Source organism: Poecilia mexicana, unplaced genomic scaffold (genome assembly GCF_051168715.1).
Source record: "Poecilia mexicana isolate PSO_F unplaced genomic scaffold, ASM5116871v1 scaffold_9, whole genome shotgun sequence".
In the NCBI taxonomy this organism is placed as follows: Eukaryota; Metazoa; Chordata; class Actinopteri; order Cyprinodontiformes; family Poeciliidae; genus Poecilia; species Poecilia mexicana.
In genome coordinates, this window is record NW_028263378.1 from 23,285,583 (window position 1) to 23,312,266 (window position 26,684).

General features: G+C 41.3%; 3 protein-coding genes across 3 annotated transcripts; 2 read left to right on the forward strand and 1 right to left on the reverse strand.

The window, feature by feature from the left end:
- The first annotated feature begins 9,116 nt into the window (after positions 1-9,116).
- On the forward strand, positions 9,117-11,415 carry aplnra (apelin receptor a). The gene has a single exon (XM_014992528.2). The coding sequence runs from the start codon at positions 9,564-9,566 to the stop codon at positions 10,647-10,649; it is 1,086 nt and encodes a 361-aa protein (XP_014848014.1). The 5' UTR covers positions 9,117-9,563; the 3' UTR covers positions 10,650-11,415.
- Positions 11,416-18,479: 7,064 nt separating this feature from the next.
- On the reverse strand, positions 18,480-19,514 carry LOC106921084 (uncharacterized). Its single transcript, XM_014992532.2, has one exon. The coding sequence runs from the start codon at positions 19,512-19,514 to the stop codon at positions 18,630-18,632; it is 885 nt and encodes a 294-aa protein (XP_014848018.1). The 3' UTR covers positions 18,480-18,629.
- Positions 19,515-20,532: 1,018 nt separating this feature from the next.
- On the forward strand, positions 20,533-24,834 carry hpdb (4-hydroxyphenylpyruvate dioxygenase b). Its single transcript, XM_014992531.2, has 15 exons — positions 20,533-20,600; positions 21,013-21,067; positions 21,229-21,255; positions 21,484-21,546; positions 21,797-21,901; positions 22,188-22,230; positions 22,686-22,768; positions 22,880-22,969; positions 23,071-23,174; positions 23,264-23,341; positions 23,788-23,950; positions 24,027-24,098; positions 24,177-24,299; positions 24,394-24,510; positions 24,606-24,834. The coding sequence occupies exons 1-15, from the start codon at positions 20,533-20,535 to the stop codon at positions 24,714-24,716; spliced, it is 1,302 nt and encodes a 433-aa protein (XP_014848017.2). The 3' UTR covers positions 24,717-24,834.
- The last annotated feature ends 1,850 nt before the right edge of the window (positions 24,835-26,684 follow it).

Genomic DNA, 26,684 nt, shown 5'->3' on the forward strand with positions numbered 1-26,684 from the left:
ATCAAACATGTGATATTTATATTCACAAATATGAGTTACGACTTTCCATTTTAGCCGCCTTTCATTGCAATTTCAGCTGCGTTTTTTTTAAGGACACCATCAACAGATTCATAGTTGATTTAGAAGCGTCATGTTTGCAGTGAACAGAAAAATCCAGCAATGAATAATAAAAAGCTGATACACTGAGACAGAGGTGGAAAATGGCAAAAGGACCAAATTAATCAGAAAAAAAAGTAGAGCTGTCGCTTTGAGAAAGGAGGCAGACTGAGGGACAGGAACTAATTAACACAGAGGGAGGAGAACTAAGAAATGACAAACCAGGGGAAAAATACTGACAGGTCAAGGAACAAAGCAAGAATAAACTAAGAAACCAAACACAAAGGAAATGAACCTTTAAGGCAATACACACTGCTAACTGTAATGATGAGCTGAGTAAAGCAATAGATATTGAACGTAGTTCAACAAGAAGATGATCAAAATACAAATACTTGTAGATTGAGACAACATATCATACAAATGTATTGTTTTTGCTCTGTCTGTGCATCCTGATTTTCACTACAATACAGAACATGATTTTTCTTCTGCTTCACATTTACTTAGGACTTTATGTTGCTCCGTATTGTGAAATCAAATTAAACACAGTTAAGATGGGGCGGGGGTGTTTTAAGGAGATAACTTCCCTTTCAAGAAGCAGCTCAACCAACTCTTGAGACAACATTTACTTTTCTAATGTAACTTTTATTCCCAAGGCAAGGCATTTTTCTTTGTTTCGTTTTTGCATAACGGCAGGCACCGTGACGTTTTGTTTTCTCTGAGCCGACAGAGGGCCAACTTCGTCGCAGAGGTGACTGATTTACAGTTTGTTGCTGTCTGTCAAACGGCTGACAGATGGGGAGAGCAGCGCGGCCTCCGCCACGCCGTCGCCAGCTTTTAGATGCTTTGCAATCTCGCTAATGCTGGGGAACGCTCCTTCACTCCACTGCTGCCTTCAGGCTGCAACAGCAGCGTATTCATGCAGCTTTTTTCTACTTTAGGTTGCATAATGAAAGCTGTACTCAGTGATATTTCTCACAAAATACTGATAAAATGCTTATATGTGGTACTTATGTATTTTGCGCTAAACTAACATCAACACAGCACACGTCTTGTCTGTGATGAACTGTCTTTTTTTTTGGAGCTGTAAGTCCTCTGAGGTATAAATAGCCTCAGATATTCCTGGCTCGCTCCCAGTATGGGTAGATTTTTATAAAAGAGGCTTTTAGATTTTTTCTGGAACGGCTCCAGCTTTGGGTCAGACCTGCTTCTCGTACCCAACTGCAAGAAAAAAAAAAGACATTTTTAGGCGTATAACTCATACAAAGAGTAATTTAGGGATGAAATGCTAAAACTTTTCTGAGCTAAGGCATCTTGCTCACTAAGGACGTTTGTTAAGTTAGCGCTCTGCTCTTTCTCAGTGCCAATCAGGCCAGTTGACAGCACTTTCGTTCCAGCGCTGAGGGAAATTATCACAGAACGGCAATAAAGTTCCTTCTGGGATTTCTGAGATCTTGGACAGAAGGTTTGCAAAGCACCTGAGTCTGGGTTCTTGCATGGATCTCAGTTTAGTTTTTTTTTTTTTTTTTTTTACTTTGACTTCTTAAAACAGGATCAGGCTTCAGGTTTCTGTTGCTCTACTTAAAAAAAAGAAAACAGGCGATAATCATATTTGGAGGCGAAAAGGCCTCTCTGCTCTCTTTTGCTGTGACATGCAGAGATTCTTATGGTTTAGGGGGAAACCTCAAAGAAACAAGCAGGCAAATTAAGATGCAGGTCAAAATACTGATTTTGAAAGCCACCTTAAGATCAACCCTGCCCACTCGAGAGATAACTCGTGCTGAAGAAACAGTCTAGCTGTTGTTGCAGAGGTGCAGAGGAGGTAAAAAGAGACTAATTTCCCTCCTAATTGAGCCACGGGGTTCTTGCCTTTTTTAAATAGAGTTTAAGTCAAATGGAGTCAGATTCCCACAGATCTACTGGGACGACAGGAGGCCTGGAGATCCCAGCAGGACCCCCGTCACACACTCACACACACACGACCTCCTAATCCCTGTCATTAACTCTGCTGCAAAGAGAAAAGCCCACGACCCAGTCAAGCCTTACCCTCTCATCAGACCTGTCCATTGTCCCTTTATGTCTTCCCCAGTGTCCTCTCTGTCATTAGCCACATCGCTCTTCTTTGCTTCCTGCTGTGTTATTGTTTCCTATATCTTCCACCAGGTTTCCTTTCTGAGCTTCCTGCTGCGTGAAGGTGACCGTCAGATTTCACGAGCCCTCGAATCGAGCCAGGCAGAGACTCGGGTTCAACAGAGGAATAATGTGAGGAGTGGCTAATCTGATCTGACCTATTCTCTATATTTACACTGTGAGAAAATGATAAGCGAGGATTGATAATATTTATATTATCATTCCATCAGGTTATCTGATAAATAAATAGCTTCTACTGAGCAGCTGGGAGAAAAAAAAAATCACATAGACTCATCTCAGCTGGGAAGACAAACTGTCCCATTGTAGAACATCCTGTGGTGCTTGTAGTTTTGGCCACTGAGTCAAGCAGAGACTCACACGGCGTATGATGGGTAGCACGAATGTTAGGGTGGTCCAGAGGGAAGGAGGGGAAACACCTTGCGACCTCCTTGTTCCTGACCGAGCTACTGGAAGTCCACAGACAACCGGGAAGGACGAGCAGAAGGGAGCCGCTGGGACAGCTGGCTCGGGGAGACTCGCTGGCTCGGTTCTGGTTTCCTGATTATCTGCCTTCATCCGCTTTATTTCTTAAGTGTAGAAAACTGTTCAGTCAGAACGTGCCGTCTTGCAAAAATTACACACACACCGAAAACGCTACGTCTTGTCGTACATGAAAATCATAAATATGGTGAATAAAAATGTTAAAAGTATCCGTATTTGGTCTTTCCAAGTCGGTGTGTTTCCCGCCATGGCTTTTTATGTGGCCCTAATGGATCACATAAACTGAACCTTCAGTGTAAAAGTGTTAAATATTATTGTATCCATCAAATCAAAGTAGTTCTTTTTACCTGCATGCCACCTAATTACATCAACATGAAAAGATGTTCATTATTTCATTTTAATGCAGGGTGACACATTTATTTTTTCTGCAATCTCTTTGAAGAAATTAAATTTTCTTGATAATTGTAAAGAAAAGTTCAAATGCATGCCACATTTATTACACCAATAATAATTGCATGTTAATTTGTGTTGGTGTATACATTGAATTTTGTTCAACAAATTGCCGTGTGAGTCTGACCGACTCACACGGCACAAAAAGAGGCTCTTTTTGTGCCGTGTGAGTCGGTCGGAGTCCCAAACATGTCTCGGTGTGTTTATTTCATGGCGGCCAAGCTGCTCGGAAAGTAGATAAGCGGCAAATAAACAGCGGCGATTTCGTCTCTCACGACAGCTACTGCAGTTGGACTCCAAACAGTGACTTCGGCTCGGGTCTGTTTGGGTTGCGATATGGATGTCAAAACCCAGCTGTCTCCCAGGCACAGACAGCCTGACTTCTGCTGCAGATAAACGCTCTGTTCCACCCGAGCCATCCAAGGAAAACTCAGCTTCGATGCGCACAAACACGCTGTGCTGTCTCAGCTAACTGGGGCTGCAGCGCCAAAGGGAAAAGAGAGAGCAAGGCGCGCAAAGGGCACTGAGGTGCTAATAGGACGGTTCAATTTCTCAGAGATGTTTTTAAGGCTGAGTTTCAAACAAACAAAATAGGAGGTGGGGGGAGGAGAACTAAAGTGAAATAATCGGTAACTGTGACTCAAGCAGGAAGTGTGATTCTTAGCAGGTGTGTTGCTCGTTAGCCGAGAAGTGCTTAGAGTGGCAGAACAAAACAATAGAGCAGCCTTCTCAAGACAAACTTTTCTTTATGATTGGGCGGAGGGTCGATGTTCACTTCAGAATAACGCCAAGAGCTGCAGATGTGTGGAAGAGATAGCTGTGTGTGCGTGTGTGTGTGTGTGTGTGTGTGTGTGTGTGTGTGTGTGTGTGTGACCCCCAGCTCAATAGTTTGATGGGGCCTACTACACTATATTGGATTTCCCATAAAATATGTGTATTTTTTTATGGTTTCCTGTTTTCTCTTATTCTCATATTTCTGTTTTTCACCATTTTAAAAGCATCTCCATTCCACAGATGAGCTGCGATCTGACAAGACGTTCAGCCAATCAGCAAAGAGTGAGCAGAGGCCGAGGAACATCATCTGAACCAGCAGAGACGGTTTTCACATTTAGTCATTCTAGGATCATACATTTATTGTGATTTTATGTGAAAGACCAACATTCTGTAATAATCATCTGCATTGTAAAATATTTCACAAATAGGAATCTGAAAGTGTGGATTTGTGTTCAGTCCTGATTCAGAACTTTGTAGAATCATCGGTCACTGAAAGTCTGTTTGTCGCGGTTTCACGCAGCTGGAGACTGAGAATATTTACCAGTACTTCTTTTGCAATTACCTAAATCAAATTACATTTGGTGAATTTGACGGTTTGATAGTTGTGGACCATCTACACTTGATGTTCTGTTTTTCCCCATAAAATCTCAATGACAAGCATTTAGTGTTTGTGGTTGCAACGGGACAAAATGTAAAATAAAATGGACTTTCGCAAGTCATTGTAAGTCATTGTGTTATCTTTATTGCACACTGATAACTTTTGAAAGAGGTAAACGAACAGATATTGTCACTGAAGTGAGATTAATCTGTGACCCTTAGCTCTCTGCAACCTTGTAGGCAAACAAATCAAGAAAAGGAAAAGTAATCAGCGCTTTGTGCTAACAACTTTCCACTTCAAACAAGCCTAAAGGTCACAGATTAAACCTAAAGTGACTTATCTCCTCCAGACCGCGGATGGAGCATGCCCGCTGCAAATGTCCCCCAGAGCTCCCCTGTCTCCCGTCTCCAGTAAACTTCATCAAGATAAACATCCCACGCTTCAGTTGCCCCAAAACACCAAGACGGCAACGACTTCTGTCTGAACGGCAACATTTTGTCCCGCTGCAAACAGCCGGGTCATTTCAGCGGCAGATCAGAAGCAGCCACAGCTGTGGAAACGGACACATGTGTGGTCCCAAACGCCGAGTACAGAAAGCTCTCCCACTCAGCCGCAGCCGAATATGACGCGTGTTTAGTTCCTGCGCGTTTCATCTGGAAAGTCATGCAGTCTGAGTGAGACCTCACCCTCAGCTGATACTTCTCCCACCTCGGCATCAGCAAGCGGGGGACTTTATCTTGGCGCCTTTCAGAGGCGGCAATTAGCAAGTGAGGAGGGTCTCCGAAGATACCCGAGATGACGGTCTGATCTGACCATCTGTTTCTTATCTGCTTGCTTTATTTTTTTTTAATTTGCAAATTTATTTGAGGAACGGATTCTGGGCTTGCCAGCACCAGGCGTCAATCCTCACCCCCCCCCCCCCAGGGTGGGGGGAGGGGGGGGCTGAACCCGAGGTGGGAGTCTCCAGGTGGTTTTCCGTGGATCCAGTGTGAGCAGTGGAGTCATAAAATACTTTAAAGTTTCTCCAAGGAGGACGTGTCTTATCATACTGGATATCTCCTGGATTATTTGCACTTAAAAAAATAAACCTTACAGTTTTCATACATGGCAGGAAAGTGATTTATAAAAAGAGAGCTTGGAAAAAGAAACAACAAACGTTTCCTTGGCTGAGCCGTGTTAAAGGGAAGATAAAGTGTCTGCCATGTCAGATTCCCACAAGCCAGCACTGAACGCTCCATGTACAGCAAAAAAATAAAAAAATAAAAATCAGCAGGCACTCACAGGGAGCTGATAAGCTGTGATCCATGGAGCTCCTGCTTTCATCAGACATATTTATTTCTCCGAGACAGCGCACCAACAGAGGAATAATCCACTGTGAGAATTAATGCAACTGCTCCTTGTTATCGCAGCTTTAAAGGCTGTTTTATGCAGAGATTATCCTTCCTAAATGTGCTGTAAAGAATTCGCAAATCTCCTCAAGCTGTGATTTTTTTTCTCTCCACAGAAAAATTCCTCACAGATGTTTGGGGATCTGATTGCAGGTGGTGGAGGGTGGAGAGTGTTGGCCTGGCAAAAGTATTCACTCCCTTCTACCTTTTCTTGTTTTAGTATTTAATGTGGCAGATCAATGCAAAACAACTGAATGGCAATGATGTGGTTTTTAGATATTATTACAAATAAAAACCTAAAAGTATTGTTATTTTTGTCATTGGTCATGTAATGTAGTTAAGCACTTTCATTTTTATCATTTTTTTTCTCATACTATGCATTTTCCCCACACTTTCTTTCTCATTTATAATAAACAACAAAAACACACTCCGTACTATAAATACCTGAAGGACAGCACTGGACTGCATTTGTGATATTTCTCAACATTTTGTTTTGTTTAATTTGATTTGTATACACTATAATAATAATAATAATAATAATAATAATAATAATAATAATAAAAGACAGAATCTGAAAAGTGTGGACTGGAAAGGTATTCAGGCTCCAACAGTCAATAATTTGCTGGGAATCATAACAAAAATATCTTAAACATTTTCTGGACTTTAGCTAAATTTCCCCTTTTTTAAAGCATCTTTTAGTTTTTAAAATTACATAATTTGTACTTAAAATGCACAAAAAAAAATTATATATCAATTACAGATGACCCCCTAGTTTGCTGCATTCTGCTGCTATGACGCAATCAGGGGTGAAGGTGGATGAGTGTGTGTATGGAGAGCCATTTCAGCCAAAATTAAATAAATAAATAAATGGTTGAAATAAATAAACAAATGAGTAAAATAAATCAATAAATGAAAAAAGAGTGAAATAAATAAAAAATGAGTTAAATAAATAATTGTCATTTTTATTCCCATTTATATTTGTTCATTTATAAACTTATTTATCCTCAGATTAATTTAACCATTTTTCATGTTCCCATTTTCATTTGTCCAATTTTATTTTTTCCCTTTTTTGTTTACCCATATTTCATTTATCTTTTATCCTTTTACCCATTTTTCATTAATCTATTTTTCATTTAATCACTTTTCAATTTCCCTTTTTCATTAACCTATTTCTAAAAGAAAAGGGAAACTGAAAAATGGATAATATGAAAAATAAATAAAAATTGGGTTAATGAAAAAGGGAAATTGAAAAGTGGTTAAATGAAAAATAGAATAATGAAAAATGGGTAAATGGATAAAGGGATAAATGAAAAACAGATGAATGAAATGGGAAATGGAAAAATTGATATATGAAAAATAAATAAATGGGTTAATGAAAAAGGGAAATTGAAAAGTGGTTAAATGAAAAATAAATTAATGAAAATGGGTAAATGGATACATGAAAAATGGGTAAACAAAAAAGGGAAAAATGAAAATGGGAACATGAAAAATGGTTAAATTAATCTGGGAATAAATAAATGTATAAATGAACAAATATAAATGGGAATAAAAATGACAATTACTTATTTAACTCATTTTTTATTTATTTCACTCATTTGTTTATTTATTTAATTTTGGCTGAAATGGCTCTCCATACATGTGTGCCAGCAGATCCACTGAAAAGAAACATAAAAAAAAGAAAAAGAAAAGTTGAAGGCGGTGTCAATGCGAAGTTTCCTTTCGTTTTTCTTGCAGACCCGTGTGTTTGCTGGTCCTTTTGTTCTGCAAATCTCTTCGCAAACTTGAGAATTTGAGTCACAGAGCTCGTTTGGCGCTGTCGCCGCTTATTTTTATTTTTTAATCTAATCTTCAAGGGGAGGAAAGGAAAAGCGCGACGCGATTGCGATCTAATTACGTTTCTATTCCTCTCAGCCTTCACTCTGATTTCGTCGTTTTGTCTCTTTATGTATTAAGGATCAAACACTCACAGATAAAAAGTGACAGCTGCAAAATGTGGCGCAACTTGCAGTTTAAACAGCCCACTTAGCGCCAGTGATTGTGATGGAAAACGAGGAGGTTGAGATGTCCAGACCTGTTCCAGGACCAGAGACACCTCTCCTTTTCAAACGAAATCACAGAGAAAATTAAGCTGTAAAAATACCTTTAGATTGAATTAAGACAAGTTGATAAAATCTTGGAGAAGATGACAACTCCACGTTTCCTAAAAAGGAAAGTCCCCTGATAAATACCAAAGAGATTCTGTGGATCAGCTAACCTTTTAATATGTTGTGTTGGGAAATATTTGCAGTTTTTACTTTAAACTTTGAAGGAAATGTATTACTCTGTCATGTCTGTTGATATAATTTATATTTTTCAGATTTTTTTCCCCACAGGAACATATTGGTAAATTGCAGAAATGAGGGATAATAAAAAAAATGGAATTCAATTCATGATCCAATCCATATTTTAAGATCTGAAGGACTACACTGTGTCTGTTTTGAGTTAACTTCTGTATGATAAACTGGTAGTGGCAAATTTTATTTATATGATCATAAAAGGTGCTAATATTGGCACTTTTAAATAAATTTTGAACATCAAATGACCCGCCTAATGGAGCGTTTATTGGTGGAGCTTCATTTTGATGTGAATGAGTCTGATTTTTCACTCCATGTTTTTATTAATTTTTATTAAAGATGTAGATAGATGAAAAAAATAGGAAGAGGAAGTTATTGTGTCATCTCTCTTTTTCTGTCAATTTTGGTTGCTTTGGATATCTAGTTGACACTAAAACGGGAAAGCCAGGTCAGTCAGGGAAGTGGGAAAAAAAGTTAATTTAGTTCACAAGCATTCAAATGACCTCCTGACCTCAAGTACCTCATCACGTCGGCCATAGGACAAACATACAGAGCAGAGTCTTTCCTATTTGTGAATTTCTGGCTGAGCATCTGACAAAAATGTGGAAAAAAACAAAAAACAAAACTGAAGTCAATTTTGCAGAGTTTCTGCAGAGTTTTTGTGAACATAAAAACAGTCTGATCCTGTTTTTATGTTACTCGTAAACAGAACTGGATGCATTCATACTGACTTTTTTATGTTGACAGTACCACTTGGTTCTGTTAAAAAAAAATCAAATGCAACAACATAGCAGAACTTGTTTGAAACTCTCTAGAAATCTATTTTTAACTTAACTTCATTGACAACTTTTTTGTTTTGTTTTGGCCAAGTATTTCTTTCATTTCCTCTACAGTGCAGCGTTCGCCTTGCAGATGCAGAAATGCAGTCGGGGGACTGGAGCAGGGCTCCTGGTCCTGCAGGCAGAGTGAAGGGCTGTGCCAGAAGAGGTGAGAGAGCGGGGCAGAGGGAGAGGGGGAGAGAGCTGATAGATGTTTTACTGTTGGGGGAGGTTAGGGAGGAGGGGTGGGGCAGGGGGTCGTTCTGGGAGGGAACCAGGGGTGTAGAGGGCCGAGTTTAAAAAGGCAGACAGCGCCGGCAGCCTCTCACTCTCAGTCGCCCTTTGCTCCTCCAGCAGTGCAGCAGACCTTTTTTTTGTTGTTACTGCTGCTGTTGCTCAGATTCTTTCCACTGGGAACTGTGTGGGAACTCTTTACCTCTGTTGAGGATTGTTTCTGGTTCGGTTTTGGCACTGCATCATGGAAGCCATCACTGTGGAATATGTGGACAATTATGAATATTACGACGACAATGAAACTGCCTGTGACTACTCGGAGTGGGAGCCCTCTTACTCCCTCATCCCCGTGCTCTACATGCTGATTTTCATCCTTGGCCTGTCGGGCAACGGTGTGGTCATCTTCACCGTGTGGAGATCCAAGTCCAAGCGCCGGGCCGCAGACGTCTACATCGGGAACTTGGCCCTCGCCGACCTCACTTTCGTCGTCACCCTGCCTCTCTGGGCTGTGTACACGGCTTTGGGCTACCACTGGCCGTTTGGCGTGGCTCTGTGCAAGATAAGCAGCTACATCGTTCTGGTCAACATGTACGCCAGCGTCTTCTGCCTCACCTGCCTGAGTTTTGACCGCTACCTGGCCATCGTGCACTCCCTGTCCAGCAACAAGCTGCGGTCCAGGGGCACCATGCTGGCATCCCTCGGCGCCATTTGGTTGCTGTCCGGGATCCTGTCCCTGCCCACTCTGCTCTTCAGGACCACCATGCAAGATCTCAACAACAATCAGACCACATGCGCCATGGACTTCAGCCTGGTGACCATAAACCAGGGCCACGAGAACCTGTGGATCGCCGGACTCAGCCTCTCCTCGTCCGCCTTGGGCTTTCTCCTGCCCTTTCTGGCCATGACCATCTTCTACTGCTTCATCGGCTGCACCGTCACGCGCCACTTCAACAATCTGCGCAAGGAGGACCAGAAGAAGAAGCGCCTGCTCAAGATCATCACCACCCTGGTGGTGGTGTTTGCCATCTGCTGGACTCCCTTCCACGTGCTGAAGAGCCTGGACGCCCTCTCCTACCTGAACCTGGCCCCGACCTCCTGCGGCGTCCTGCGCTTCGTGCTGCTGGCTCACCCCTACGCCACCTGCCTGGCCTATGTCAACAGCTGCCTCAACCCGTTCCTGTATGCCTTCTTCGACCTGCGCTTCCGCTCCCAGTGCTTGTGCCTGCTCAACCTGAAGAAGGCCATGCACGGCCAGATGAGCTCCATGTCGTCCACTCTCAGCGCCCAGACTCAGAAATCGGAGATCCAGTCTCTGGCGACCAAGGTTTAGAGACCGAGGCACGGACGGACACGTGGCTGCAGGACAGTCCTGGCTGGAACCACTGGAACACTTGTCAGAACGAAGACTGTACGTGCTGGTTGTTTAAAGCTGGGGAGGAGGCATGGTGAACTTTGAACTTTTCCCCGCCTCCAGTTATGAATTCCAATGTGTATCCCTCCTGTTCTGCAATGAGAAGTTGATGCTGTGTGTGTCGTTCTGACTTATAAAGCCAGAGCCAGCTGGCTGAGCTCTTCGGCTGCTCTGGTCCTCAGATTCACATAGAGAGAGAGGGGGGGAAAAATAAAAATAAAAGTCTATATTTTTTTGTTTTCTTGTCTCCACAGGAGGTATAATTTGTGAACTGAAACCTATATACACTGGATGAAACATATGGCTGTACAGTATTTTCATACCCTTCTGTCGTCCGCATCTCTTTGCTGTGTTTTGTTTTCTAAGCACTTGTCGGGACTTAGTGAGCCGGGAGATCAAACGGATAGCCTGGTGGCAGAAGGAGGGAGGTGTAAGAGGAGAAAAGGTGTTGCAGCTTAATTATATAGTTTGCGAAGAAGAAGAGAAAAAAAACAAGGTGTGGGGTGATGGGGGCAGTAGAAAGGCAGATGGTGGTTGACAAATGTTGTGGAACAGGAGCGGGTGGAGTGGGGTTTTCTTTCTTGGTGTAGCTGCGGCACTAAAAGTGGGGAAATGCAAGCTGATGTATATGTTGTATTTTTTTAACACTGTAACTAACTACTGCATTAAAGACGTGTGCTCCAAACCTGGACTCCTCAGACTCAATGAGTATGTGTGAGTGTTTTACAAGTGTGTAATATTATAAAGAAGGGAAAGTTTTGATACCAAATGTGAATATTTAACCTGCATCAGTTTCATCACCCCGACAAGTTATTTCAGTGTCGAGTATCTCCCCCCCCACCCCACCCGAAGGGCCAAAGCTTTGTTATGAATTAGCTTTGCGTTGGGTTTACACCTTCAGACTAATAGATCTCTAATCTCTATTGATTCACGGCCAGTATCCAGACTGTAACCGGATTATGCAAAGCAGCACCCATCCTGCGTTTGTGTATTCGATACTCAGTTGTGATTTCTTCCTAACTGTGGGGCTTTAACTGTTTGATGACACAGTCCTGTGGGTTTCCATTAAGGCCTAAAACCAGAAGGAGCGGGGGGGATTCATGTGGTCTCAATTATAGAGGCAACTGACAAATTAAAAGCTCCTCCGAGTACTTAAAAGTTGTCCAAAACTGGAGGTTTTTTTGCAATCACTACAAATATAAACATCAAGATTATCCCAAACCCAAATGTTCACAGCATAATAGGCTCATTACCAGTGAGCGACTCCTCTTGGGTGTCCTTTGATTTGACAGCGATGAGTCCTGTTGGACATAATTACCATTTAAGACATGGCAGAGGCAGTGGGGGGAAGCGGGACTCTGATCTTGGCAGAAGCTGGCCTGGAGAACAAGTCAATATTTGTCCCTGCTGACAGGGGATGGCAGTTAGAGCGAGGGAAAGAGAGGGCGGGGTGGGGGTACCGCAGATGCTGCAACGTGCAGAGTTTCAAGACAAAAAAAAAAAAAAAAAAACACAGACTGGGGCAGAGAGGTGAGAAAGCTGGGCAAGAAACACTTTGTGCTCCACAACTCTAGAAATCTCAGCATGTGCGAAGCAGAGAAAACGTGAAGCCTCAGGATTTATTGCGTCTCGGTGGCGGGTCAGATCGTGTGTTACTCCTACTCTGTCATGGAAAGAGCGGAGCAGATTTGATCCCTAGGTGGACCACAGGAGGGTTACAGTGATGGATGCAGGAGCTGCAGCATATTTATCACGGACAGCTCCGACACGCACTTCGTCTGCACCTCGTCCCGTCAGACACCTCTTACTCCAACAAATGGAATAATCAGAATGCAGCTTTCATAATGAATATTCATACCACAAAAAAAAAATAACACAAATCATCTGACATCTGAATGTAAATGTAGATACAAGCAAAGCGAAATAGGGAGGGGTTAGTCATGCATGTCGAACTGGTCAGACATGTTGAGATGACCCGGCCTGACAGCTTGTCTGATGCAGTTAGCAAACAAGTTCGCCTCGGGAAAATCCACTCAGAACGCCAGCTGAGCGAAGCACCGGGGGTCCTCGGGGGACAACGGCGCCACAGATACAACTGTTGCGTTGGGTCGCAGAGTTCATCTAAATGTTGTCTGCGCCCGTTTGCGCCCCGGGGGCCCGTTTCTGTTATGTGTGCCGAGAGCTTGGATTGGTTCACGTTCATTTTCCTACAGAAAATCTGCCAGCCCATGGCTGTTGTTACTGCTTAATTGCTAAATGCAAGTTCAATTGTGACGTATGCTCAACATAACAGTTTTAACCTTATGCAATAAATAACACGTCATATTTACTTTAGGCTACCTTGAGTCGCACACATAGAGGGATATTCCAAAGGTTTTGAAGTGAGATTGTTTTTGTTTTTCTTTTTTGGTTTATTTTCAGAATAAAAATAAAGCTAAATACATGACAGTATGACTCCAACTGCGCTAATTTAGTGTAAACGTCCAAAACGTTCTTTTGTAAGATTGTAAGAAGTTAATGTCTCACTTTGGGTAGATAACTTGTTCTTGGTGTCTTCATTTAGTCTAACTCCAGACTATTTGATCCTCTCCAAGACAACAACATGTTATCTTGATAGGAAATATAAGAGATATAAGAGAATCTCAACTTAAAAATCTTAGACCATCACTTTAATGGTGGTGAGACTAGAAGCAGAATGTCTTTCTTTTGAAACCTTTTCAAAACAAACTTCAATAATTTAGCTAATTTATTATTCTGATGTCTTTTTCAAATAAAACTACTTCTTCTTTGTGAAATAGAAAAACACTCTAAGTTCAAGACAAGACACAACAAAACCTTTTAAATGTCGGGTTTCCAGCTACGCTGTCGACAGGTTAATAAATACAACCCGTCTGTTTTCCCTTAATTTCACCATCTATCTGTGTTTCCAACGTGCAGAAGAAGTGAAGCAGCCCTCACAGGCGCCTGCTCAAATATCAGAGTATGAGCTCAGTGTGAGGTGCCACGCCGAGACGGGGCATCCGAACCAAAACACGACGGCTGTCCTTCCCTCAGATCTCCCTGCTGTTCCATCCCACCCAGGCAGCAACAAATGCACCCCAGAGTTACCGTATGCGTGTCAGCACCAACACGTAAACAGACACCCGACTGGACTGTCAATGCCAACCTTCTGCAGCATTCATCCACCTGTTGCCTAAAGATGAATACATTTTTTTTTTACATTAAATGTGAGGACAGAAGTGATGTAATGTAAAATCATTTGCAGTTGAAGGGAAAACATTAAAAATGCCAAATCAGTCAAAGCTGGTTGGTCAAAATGTTTTCACAAATACATAAAATGTTCGTACTTAAACATATTTGGTACATCTGTGTTAGTTTAGCTTGGGTATCCCTATTTCCTATACATTAAATTAACTGTATTTTGCCATGGCTCGTTTCCGTGGTGAAATCTCAGAAACTCTGGGTAAACATGTCAGATTTCATGGAAATCCCCCTGCTTTTACGCTCACAAAGAAGCTGACAGCACTGTGATGTCAAAATGTACTCAGGATTAAGGCTTACATTGTGCTGGTAATACAGTGCCATACTGTCTAATGACATGAGGTGTCTGAGTCTAAGCATGACCCCGGGTCCGGTCTAGACAGCAGAGGCTCTGATGGACCAAAACAAGTCCGTCCAACCCGACACAGAAACCTGAAAAAGTTTGACTTTTCCAAAACCTCCTCCGCCCTTCAGTAACGTTACGTTTCAGTCGCCACAGTTTCTGCCTTTTCTCTGTTATTTATCTAACATAGGCAGTTCTCCCAAAGTATAGCATTCACAATTCCATCCACTGTTGTCAAAACATAAAAATACAATTTAAACGTGCTTTGTTTTCAGAAAATGTAAAGCTCATCATCTCTGAAATGATCTTGTTGTCTCAGACCTGGATTTAAATATATAAGAGAACAAAAAAGTGAAGATAAACCTCAAATCTTTACACACTTTCTCACATTACAACCACATATTGCAACTTAGCTTCTTGGGATGTTATGTCTCTGTAAGTTTTCAAAACTCCATTTGTCTTCAGTCTCCTTTATTCAGCACCTTCAGCTGCAACGTCTCTTCTAGTTTTGAACTTCTAGAGACAATTTCTTTTCACCCATTCTTCTTCACAAAACCCGCCAATTTGACTGGAGAGCATCTATGAACACGTATGTTCAAGTATAGCCAGAAAGTCAGGTCAGAACTTTGACTATACCATTAAGACATACAAACATGCTCTGACCGCTACACCGTGGCATTGCAGCTCCAGCTGCAGGTCCATGCCAAAAAGTCTAATGCTGGTGCAAACATGTTTACTGTCAGTCTATTCAGCTTCTCAACAACTCTCATCATCCATCCATGCAGAAGAAAAGCGTCCCCTCAGTTGTTCTTTTTTTTTTTTTTACCTGTCGTGGTGTGCAATGATTGGTTTTGATCAAACGTTATTAACCACTATACGTCTAGGTCAAACAGTCACATTTGGTCTTCTGGTCTCATAAGATCAAAGCATTTTCTTCCACATGCCGAGTCCCCATCATGGTTTGTAGTAAACTGCTGTCAGTGTAAAGAAGGCTGAATAAAAATGCAATCAGCACTTTTTAGATTAGTTGCTAAATAAATGTCAAAACCCGTTTATCAATTCCTCCTCCATCGAACCGTTATGCACCACTGTGTGTTGGCCTAACCCATAAAATCCCAATAAAAAAATTTTTTTTGGACTGCAGAGTGACAAAATGTGAAAACATTTAAGCCTTCCGGATAGCTCTTCTGCAAAGTGCAACAATCCCTCTGAAGTATGTGATTCTCGTGCTAAAAACAAAAACAAACTCCGCATTCCCACTCTCAGTTATCTCCATATCCGTTTCCCTCAGCCGGCCATGTAGTCTGGTGCTCCACAGAGCTTGGGAAAAAAGAAATTACTCAGATTACCTCAAATGTTATCAGAAACGACTTTCACATTCACGAGGAAAACGTGCTTAATCATAACCTCACACAAGCTGTTAGAAAGCTGCTGCCACATGCACTCTGCGGCCTCCCTCTCCAGCCCCCTCCCACTCCAGCCCTCATATGATGACTGTAAATTGTAACCATGTTAGGGATATCCATGAAATCAGCTTGTCTCTGTAATCTGTCTGCTTCAACCTGGAAGTGGCCCCTCGGAGTAATTGTGCAGACCTCGAGAAAAATGGCCTGTACAATGAGCTGAGGGGGGTTTAATGCTGATGCTGTTATCTTCTGATCCATCCATCCATCCAGATTAGACTTAATTCACCAGTGAATATTTCCAGGAGAGACCAGTGTCTCCCTGCCTCCTCCATACTAATGACTGCTGCTGCTGGACATCGTTAGGCGGGAGACGCTGCTTCCGTGAACGGCTTGGCTTGGCCAGACCTGAATGTGCAGCACGAGCCCTCACCGCCCCCTATTCCGGATACGGTGGTTCGAGGAGGCCTTGTCGTTCCTCAGACACAAAGATCCTCTTCACAGCCTTCTCTATCCCGTCCATTGTGAGAGGCCGGCTTTGAGGCTCTGGGCTCCTGAGCCCGCCTCGGAGGCTAAATGCATCTCCTGTCACTGGGCAAGTCCCAGTGCCAGTTCAGCTGCTGGAAGCACTCAGGTGTTCAGTTCACAACAACAACAAAAAACAAGTTTACACCTCCACCAAAAAGAGTGAGAGAGAGAGAGAGAGAGAGATAAACAAAAGGATTGTCCTTGTTTTTGTTTGTCAGACAGCTTTCGTCATAACTAAGTTGAATAAGAACTACCAAGTTGTTTTCACTTGATGTTATTTACGTTTATCCAGTCGCTTTCAGGAAGGCAGTTTCTTCTGAGCTGCTGTTATTTGTTGGGCCACTAGGGAGCAGCAACACGCTGCAAAAAAAAAAAAAAAAAAAGAAACAAAGAAAAAAAAAGGCACACCCTCCTCTCTGACTTTACACCATTATTGGAGTCTTGTACTGTGATTTACATTACACATTTTGCTCATCTGAAAACAAAAAACATTCCTGTATAAAGGAATGTGGGGGGCGGGGGGAATTGACACAAAGCAGGAAACAATCAAAAATTGTCACAAAGCTTAAGAGATGTATCATCTTTCTGCTGATCCTCGTCTTCGGGAAACTATTCACACCGTTTAAATTGTTTCACATTTTCCCACTTTACAACCACAAAAGTCAACGTGTTACATTGGGATCTTGTGCGATGGACCAAAATAGACGTAGTAGTTGCGTACCTGTGATGTGGAAGGAAAAAAAATATACGTTTTCAAATAGTTTCCCCTGAACAGGCAATGCTTTGCAGAGCCATTAACTCCAACCTCAAGGTTATTTGGGCTACCTGTCAAATTTAGACATATCAGAAGATCCATATTTTTGCCTATGAATCTTTTACTAATAGGAAAGGACAGAATGATGTCTGTGAATATGATGAGACCACAGCTGTGTTTCACTGTCTTCGCTACGTTTGATGGCGTCTCTTAGGGTGACCATTTCAGTCATTTCAGAGTCTGTAAACCACACCAAACGATGTGCTGATCAAACTGTCATTTTGTGACATTTCATTATTGATATAATCAATTAATACAATTAATATGCTAATCTGTTAAGTGCTTAGAGATGCGAACGCTGATGTCCAATTGTGCCACGGTGGAATGATGATTCTGATTCTGAAGATCAGGTTGAAAGATTCCAAGAAAGTCTGGCTGCTTGGAAGAAAAAAAAAATACTGAAATAAATTAATTACAGTATTGATCATTTAAACTAATAATAGCTTCTCTAATGTCTGATTCTAAGGACATTAGAATCAGACATTCTGATTCTAATGTCAGAATGTCAAATAATCCTCTGGATGGGACTCCTTGTGCACAAATTAAGGACTACTGCCATCTGCTGGCCAAATAAACAAAAAATGCTGATAACGGTTGGTTAGTTTTATAATAGGAGTGTATCTAGGGTATTAGAAGAAAACAAGGGTGATCTATGTTGTTTATAAGTAAAATGTGACAAAGGCTCATCTACTTATAGTTTTTGTATTTTTTTATTTTTTAATCTGAAAATAACTACAGACAACTGAATTTAAGCTTGCAGAAGACTTTCTCAAATCAGATGTCAGCACCATCTCTTAAAAGTGTGAAAATGAATATCACTGAATGGTAATGAAATGGTTATCTTTATAACAAATTTAATTATTAATGATATACATTTAGTACATATTTAAGATGATGATTATGATTCAGTTCTGTGGTCCACCACTTCCATCTAAAATATGAACTCTTGAGCTGTTCTGCTAGGATTTTCATGATATCTGCTTGTTTTCATCCTTTGATTAAAGCTCTGGTTTTCAGAGAAGTTACAAAGAATCAAAAGAAGAAAGTTTTTTTAAGTGCGTAGCATTACATATATTCTGTGGCACAGTAAGTAATTTTAATAGGAAAAATTATGGAACAGCAGTGATCTTATCAAAACTGGGTGTTACTTCTAAAAAGAAATGACAGAAACTGGTCAGAGCTGCAGGATTTTCTGACTAACTCTGGTTGTGCTAAAAATGCGACAAAAGTTTCCTGTATTCCACAAATATCTGAAGTTGTGTATTTGTGTGATGGACTGCTGATCTGTTCAGAAAAAAAAAGCATTAAGTTACAGTATGTTCTCTCATGCTTTCAAAAAGATAAATTGTGCTATAAAAGTACATTGGCTGTAATAAAATAAACTGGAAATGTCTTAAATTTATTTTTCCAAGACAATTTATGATAAACATATTCTCGGTTACAATGTTTCGATACCAAAAAACATGAAACTAATCAACATAATTCAAACATAAGGGTGTCGGCCTTGATTTGTGTGTCTCATGAGGCGTAGCGTTGTCTCCCAAGCAAAGTCAGTTTCCCGTCTTACATTTTGCCTGAATGGACTTCCTGCGCTGATGCAGGAGCGGCTGAGCCGGGGGCAGAGGACTGCGGCCCTGATGGGACTTGTTCCCTGACAGCGACAGCACGTGATCTCTCACCAGTGAACTTTGACCCTTCGGGGAGCTCTTCGATTTGCCGTGCGAGCCACTGATGATGATGGGAGCAGACGTCTTGGGAATGAGGGTGGTGGTCAGGGTCCTGGTCAGCACCTTTCCTCGCCTGGAAGCCAGCGATGGCGCTACAGAAGCCCTCCGCTTTGTCTCGGCGTCGGCGCCCCCTTGCTGCGGTTTGGAGCGTGTCGGCTGGAGACCACCAGGTGGACCGCTTGTCATCTTACACTCCAGGTCTTTCAGGGTCTGATCGGTGTAGGCCCGCGTTTCATGACGCACTGCAGATATCTGAGCTTCGAACTCATCTCTTAGCAGCTTCTTACTAGCTTCCAGTTTTTCCTCAAACATTTTACTCAACATCTCTAACCTTAAATCTCTTTCCTCTTTGCAGTCAATTTTTACAGCCTCAGTTTCTTTTTCTTCCTCTGCATCCACACCGTTGCCACCAGACTGGCCGTTTGTCTGCTCGGTCGCCGTTTCTATGTCTTTGATTTTCGCCACCAGCTCCAGTATGCTGCTCTTTGGGGCTTTCACCCCCCCGCGCGATTTGATCTGGTTACGCACCTGCTCGAAAACAGACAACATCTTCGTTTGTGCCTCTTTTTCCGTTACGCCGCTCCCTTCCGCACCTTCCTCCTGCAGATTGTTGGAGGAGACGTGCTCCTCTTGCCCAGCGGAGCCGTCCTGTTGCTCAACCTTTGCAGTACCTGTTTCTGGAACCATCTCTGATGCTGTGTCACTCATTTTTACTTCTAGTCAGCTTTCGGTGAGATTCAGCGATGAGATGAGAAATGCAAGTATGGGGAGAACATAACAGACTTGGGTGCATCTCCTCAGAGAGTCTGAAAACCGCAGGGATTATGGCCCAGAGGGAAAAATAACGTAGTTCAGACCAACATTACAACCAAATTAACTGCCTTTTTAAATTTTTCTTCTTGTTAAAAAAACAGAATCAATCTTAAACAACAGAAGAAATCTCTTTGTAAAGAAGCGTGTTAATGTTTGATGCACTTTCCAAACATTCACATGAAATTATCCCACAGCTGAAATTGCATAAGGCATGTAATTATTTTATCTAGAAGGCTGCGTTCTTGTGTCTGGATGAGTGTGGTCGTCTCTAATGACAACAGCAAGGTGCCTGGCAACAGCATCAATAACAGACTCCTTCAGGGACTGAAACACTTGAGGGGGGAAAACCTCAACTTCTTTGAAATGATTAATAAGCTGCTGCTGCTGCTGGAGCACAAATGAAACAAATTTGCTGTTTGTGCAAATTAATCTTTAGTCAACCGGCTGCACTTGAAAAATTAAAGAAAATCCCTATAAGCAGAGGAAAATATTATAAAATTAACTTTCATTTTAATCAGATTTTGCTTGCATGCATTAAAATGCAGTTATCCTGTCCTGAAAACTGGCTGCAAATCAATAGGAATTTGTTTGTCTTCCATTGGTTTTATAATTGTGGATGTTTTCAAAGAAATTACATAAAATAATCATCTTTAAAACTTCTCAGAAAGAAAATAACAGTTCCAGCATTAAAACAAAACCAAACAATTAGACTTAAAAGCATGTGACCCAAACAGTGACGCTGCAGGTATGTAGGTAGGCTATGACTACGAAATTCAGCGTCCACATAGAAAAATATATTTTTTAACTGCATGCAAAATTAACCTCAGTCTCACGCAGATAGCTCACAGTTGAGGCTGACAACATTCATGCCTTTATGATTAGTTTACCGACACCAGTGTATGTTTTCCGGACGATGGATTTCATGGGAATGGGGAGCATTTCAAGCTTCACCTCCAGAGAGCCAATGGGAGCCCAGGATGCGTGAGCCTCCTCTTGCCACTAAACACTAACATATGGGCCTCAAATTATTCTAGAAAAATCCTGCTGTAATCCTAAACCTGTGGACGACTGTATCTCTGTGCAGATTAAATTAGATAATCATTTATTAGAGCATCACCTGATATACTCCATTTTAAGGCAAGACACGGTTGACTGCTGGAAAAAAAACCCAGATATAGATACTTTAGATTGATGTTTAATTTATTGTAAGGATCAAAGTAAGTATTACTGCTCCTGGAATGAATGAAGAGACCGGGAAGTCCAACCAGTCTACTCAAATATTGTCCAAGTGATCATTGTATAACAGCAAACGTAGTTCTCTGTCCTCCACCAATACCAGCTCCTTATTGGTGGGAGTGTGTTCAAAAACGTCTCTCTAGCCTTTTAAATTCAGGCGTTCGCTGCGGGTCTCATTCTGGCAGCCGTGTCAGATCAACGCAGGCAAGATGGTAAGTTCATAATTTATTGGACTTTATGGGTCTCATTTACTGCAAACCTTCACAAACAGTGAAATGTATGTGATATGTGTCTGTTTATTCTTGTTTTAGCTGTTTGTCTAAACAGCTGTTTGTCTTTAAAAAATTAACTGTGTTTCTGCTTTTTGCAACAGACAACATACACAGACAAAGGCGAAAAGGTAATTAACCAGCTAATTTGTGTTGTACTGAATATAGATTTTTTTTTTTTTTTTTACTATTATTTATCTGTCACTGGATAAACAAAAACAAAACCAGATTTTAATGGAATTTATATTTTAAGATGCGTTTCTATTGGATTCGGGCAATAATGAATGTGTGTAACTTAGGGTTACACAGAAGTAATCCATTAGAAAGCCCCTTTTTTCCTAATTTCCTTCTGTCTTTAGCATGAGCAGGGCAGGTTCATCTGCTTCGATCATCTAACTTTCTGGGTTGGAAATGCAAAGCAGGTAATTTATGTCATAAATCTTCACGTTTTTGTTCCATACATACTGCCATCAGTTCTTTTCAAGCGGTAAAACAAACAGCTTTTTTTTATTACTAGACCGCCACATACTGATATCCCCCCCAAACTGCAAGGGAAACAGTCACCAGAAGATGGCGCTGTAACACACAAATTCAAATTCGGCTTGTTTTGCAATCGAGACAAATTTGAGGTATTCTGTCATAAAGGAATGCAATAATCATTGTCGCCAACAGGCTGCGTCGTATTACTGCAACAAGCTCGGATTTGAGCCGCTGGCTTACCGAGGCCTGGAGACGGGCAGCCGTGACGTGGTGTCCCACGCAGTGAAACAAGGGAAGGTGAGGAGAACCTGGAAGAACATCACACCGCACAGCTAAAAAAAATAAAAATAAAAATGAAAATCAATAAATGTTTGATGGATAATTGGAGGAGTATTAATGATTTCACCACCACAATTAATGAATTTATTTTGAGCAATTCACAAATCTGTCCTAAGAATGACGGGTTGGGATTATTAAACCCAGGAAAACTTCAGCAGAGTCTGTTTTGTAGATCCGCACAGAAAAAATGAAGTCAGATTAAGGAATTGCTTTTAATCCCGTTTCTGTTTTCTCTGTTTCACAGATCATTTATGTCTTCTCCTCTGCTCTGAATCCTGGTAGCAAAGGTAAAGCACTGATCAAGAATAGTGACATTTTTTTGAGAGCGGAATCGTCCCTTTTAAACATTACTGGTCGTTTTCACAAGCTGAAAATGGAATCTCAGGGAAAAAAAAGTCAAGCATGATTTCTAGTCATTTTTCTATGCAAATCAAATAATGTTTCAAGATGTTCTTGAAAGAGAAAACTAAAGATGGTTTAAAACATTAAATATTTCTTATTCAAGTCAAATTCTCAAATTTGTACCTTTTTTTTACTGCAGGTTTTATAATAGGATTATAATAGGATTAAGGCTAAGATCCTGTTATTTAAATGAAAAAAAAAGTTTTAGTGATCTGGTTTGTATTTTATCCTGTTTTATTTTTTCTACATTTATTCACACCATCAAAACTCGACTTTTCAAGAACGTGTAGGAACCCTGAATATAAAGGCTGATCCTGTGTGGCTAATGAATTTTCTCCAGAGATGGGGGATCATCTGGTGAAACACGGGGATGGAGTGAAAGACGTCGCATTTACAGTGGAGGACTGTGACTTCCTGGTTCAGGTAACGCAGCAGGTTTTGCTACCCAGATGTTTTTAAGCTCTCTTTCAGGGCAAACATAAAAGCTTGTAAGTCAAACACCTCAAACATGCTTTCTTTTTTTTTTTTTAACAGAAAGCCAGTGAGCGAGGGGCAATTATTATCAAAGAACCCCACACTCTGGAGGACAAGAACGGGAAAATCCGGCTGGCTGTGCTTCAGACTGTACATTAAGCGTTTTTGTTTTGTTTTATTCAAACCCAACATTTTAGTCGTTATGATGCATCCCGTGAGAAATAAATTATCTTGTCATTTTTGCACTGCAGTATGGAGATACCACCCATACGTTTGTGGAGAGGAAAGGATACAAGGGATTGTTCCTGCCCGGTTTCCATCCCCCTCTGTTCAAAGACCCTCTACTACCCAAACTGTGAGTAGGCACCTTGCTTTAAAATATGACACACACACACATCCCTGAATTAGAGCCAAAGATTGAGTTTTCCTTCTGTTGCTTTGCAGACCGTGTGGAAAACTGGACTTCATCGATCACGTTGTGGGAAACCAATCAGACGACGAGATGGTTCCAATTGTAGAATGGTAGCGATTGGTCGCATCTTAATTTGTTCATAACTGGGCGAGGTGGTGGTCTGCAGAAATCCACATTAGGGGGAAGGGCTTATGGGGAGAGATTACGCAACTCTCCTTTTCTGGCACGAAGCAGACATCTGGATGACTGCAGTTTTAAGAGGGGCTTCAGTGGTTCTTCACATATGGAACTGGTTTTTACCCCCATTATTCAGAAAAGGGCTGAAATGAGGCAGTTCTCTGAACGAGCAACCTCATTGGTTCATTCAAGTCTGACAAGCCTTAGTTTTTTTATGCATATTCCAGTGAAAAATAAAGGCTACATATTTGAAATCAATTAACAGAGGAGGTAGAAGAGAACTGTGTCTGACGCTTTGTTGTGTTGTGCAGCTGTATGAAGTTTGGATTTGCATTTCTAAGGATCTCAGTCATTGGTTGGTTGGTTCCTGGTCCAACAGGTACCAGAGGAACCTCCTTTTTCATCGCTTCTGGTCGGTGGATGACAAACAGCTCCAGACAGAATTCAGCGCCCTGCGCTCCATCGTAGTGGCCAACTACGAAGAGACGGTGAAGATGCCGATCAACGAGCCCGCCAAGGGGAAGAGGAAGTCTCAGATCCAGGCAAGTGTACTGAAGTTGGCTCTGATTAAAAGCAAACAAACACGAATATGTGGATTTAAAGGTTCTTTCCTTACAGGAATATGTGGAGTACTACGGAGGTCCAGGAGTGCAGCATATTGCCATGAACACGTCAGACATCATCACATCAGTAAGACTCTACAACTCTGAGTTGTGTGAAATCTATATTAGCCAGGAAGACTAACTGTTAAATCCAATTTACTGTTAGATTCGCAACCTGAAGGAGCGAGGCACGGAGTTCATGACAGTGCCAGACACTTACTACGACCAGCTGAGGGAGAAGCTGAAACACTCAAAGGTCAAAATTGCCGAGAACCTGGATGTCCTGCAGGTCAGACCTACACCTGAAGACGACTGGGTGACTTGTGTCTATGTTTAGTCATGCTGAACAAATAAACTGTTATTTCTAATCTTTTTATTTCCAGGAACTGAAGATCTTGGTGGACTATGATGACAAAGGCTATTTGCTTCAGATCTTCACCAAGCCAGTTCAGGACCGCCCCACGGTCTTCCTGGAGGTCATTCAGAGACACAATCACCAGGTCACTGATAGCCTTGGGAAACTAACTAGTTAAAACCCATTACTTAGCGTTCTGAACACAGAAAATAAGTATAAACTGTTCATTTTCCTTTCCAGGGCTTTGGTGCAGGAAATTTCAAGTCTCTTTTTGAAGCCATCGAGGCAGACCAGCATGCTCGGGGAAATCTGACCGTCCTGACACCAAATGGAGACACAAAGAGCATGTGAAGCAACCCATTAATGGTCTTTGCAACTTAAAAAAAAAACAAGAATTAGTACTGCTCAGGTTCCCAGTGAGTTACTCCGTCCAGTCTGATAATAAAATGCACATTGAGCACTTGGGTAATTCTCAAGATCTTTATTTCTTTCTTCTTTTTCCCCTCCTTATGCTTTATCACTTTTTGTAGGTCTTATCTATTTTGGCAGTATGGAAATTCGTACTTGGCGAATCTACCAAATGTGTATTTTAAAAGAAAAGTTAAAGGTCCTAATGTGGATTTTTACTCCACAAAATATTAACAGGCTCAACTCAAACCATCAAGAAGAATGAGCCAATGTTGTCATTTTGGCGCAATTTCACCAAATGTGCCCAAAATTAACCCAAATGGTTATTTTATCCAGGGGTGAAAGCAGTTTTAAATTCTTGGGGGTACTATATATAATACCCCCATATATATATATATATATATATATATATATATATATATATATATATATATATATTATATATATATATATATATATATATATATATATATATATATATATATATATATATATATACACACATACACACATATATATGTACACACACACACACACACAAACACACACACACACACACACACACACACACAATTGCTTCTTTGTGTCCTTTGGAATTTCTGTGCTGATGAATTCTTTTGTGAAGCGATAAAAGCTGGGTAGCTCTTGCAAAAATGGAGCTGTATCTCAATGCTCTCCAGTCGCCATGGCAACACTTGATACTTCAAATTCTGACAGGAGCAGGTGAACAGAGGAGGGAAGGGAGGGAGTGCTAGCACACTCCCTAGCAGGAAACGAACACGCCCACTATTACACTTGCATTCTATTGGCTGAGAGGTTGCTAGGAGATGGTGCTTTTTTTGTTCCAAGTGCGAGCACAACCGAGCAGAGAGATTTTAGAACCCTGTCAAAGGTTACCATGGCATGGACAATCCTATGATCTCACAAGACATGTTATGATGTCACCACAGAACTTCACTTGAAGTTCAGTCATCAGTTCTTTAGCTTGTCAGAAAGCACAAGGTCGAGTGGAGACAGCTTCTACGAAAAACACTGTTTGGATCATTTGCAGCATATTTTCAATACTGTTGTGGAAAAATGGAGAATCAGATGAAGGAATTCTTTGAGGAGGAGACTCGTTGTCAGGAAGACGGACGGAAGCAAAATCAAGATGCCTGGATTCAAGGCAAAGACATCCAAAGTGGTTATGAGGAGGAAATTAATAGGCTAAAGACTCTTTTGGAAACAGAAGGAGCCAAATTCATCGAGGAACGCCAAAGAGCAAACAACTTGGAAAAAGAACTGCATGATGCAAAACTCATGTTAAAAAAACATGAGTTTAATGAAATCAATATTGGCATTTGCAGTGAGGCAAAACAAGGTTTGAATACCAGTGAGGACACCCTATCCTCTGAGCTCCTCGTGGAGAATAAAGCCCTCCGACATGAGCTCAGATCTGCTCAAGAAAAAGAGGCACTTTTACTGAGAGAGAACAAGGAAAGTACAGCCCTATATCAAGAAGTCCTAGCAAAGCTTCAAGACGATATTGTTAGTTTGTCAGAACAGGTGGAAACATTGCAGGAAGAGCTGGACAAAGAAAGAACAGTTAACATTCAAACAAACATGAAAAAGACGTTTTTTAGGATCATGAAATGTGACAACACAGATCAGAGTACCGAACTGAAGAAGGCCATGGCGCTTCTGAGAAAGACGTCAGCAGAGAAGGAGAGGAATCTACAGGAAGAACTAACGAAAATGAAAGAGTCATACCAGGAGCTAAACACTAATTATCAAACTTCTGTTAAAGGCCTGGTTCAGCAAGCAGAGTTGTTAGAGAAGAAGTTAAGAGACAATGAAGAAGCTCATGCTGCAGTGCTGAAGATAAACCAGACAATTTATATGGCTCTCGAAGCCGAGAATGAGGTTCTTCGT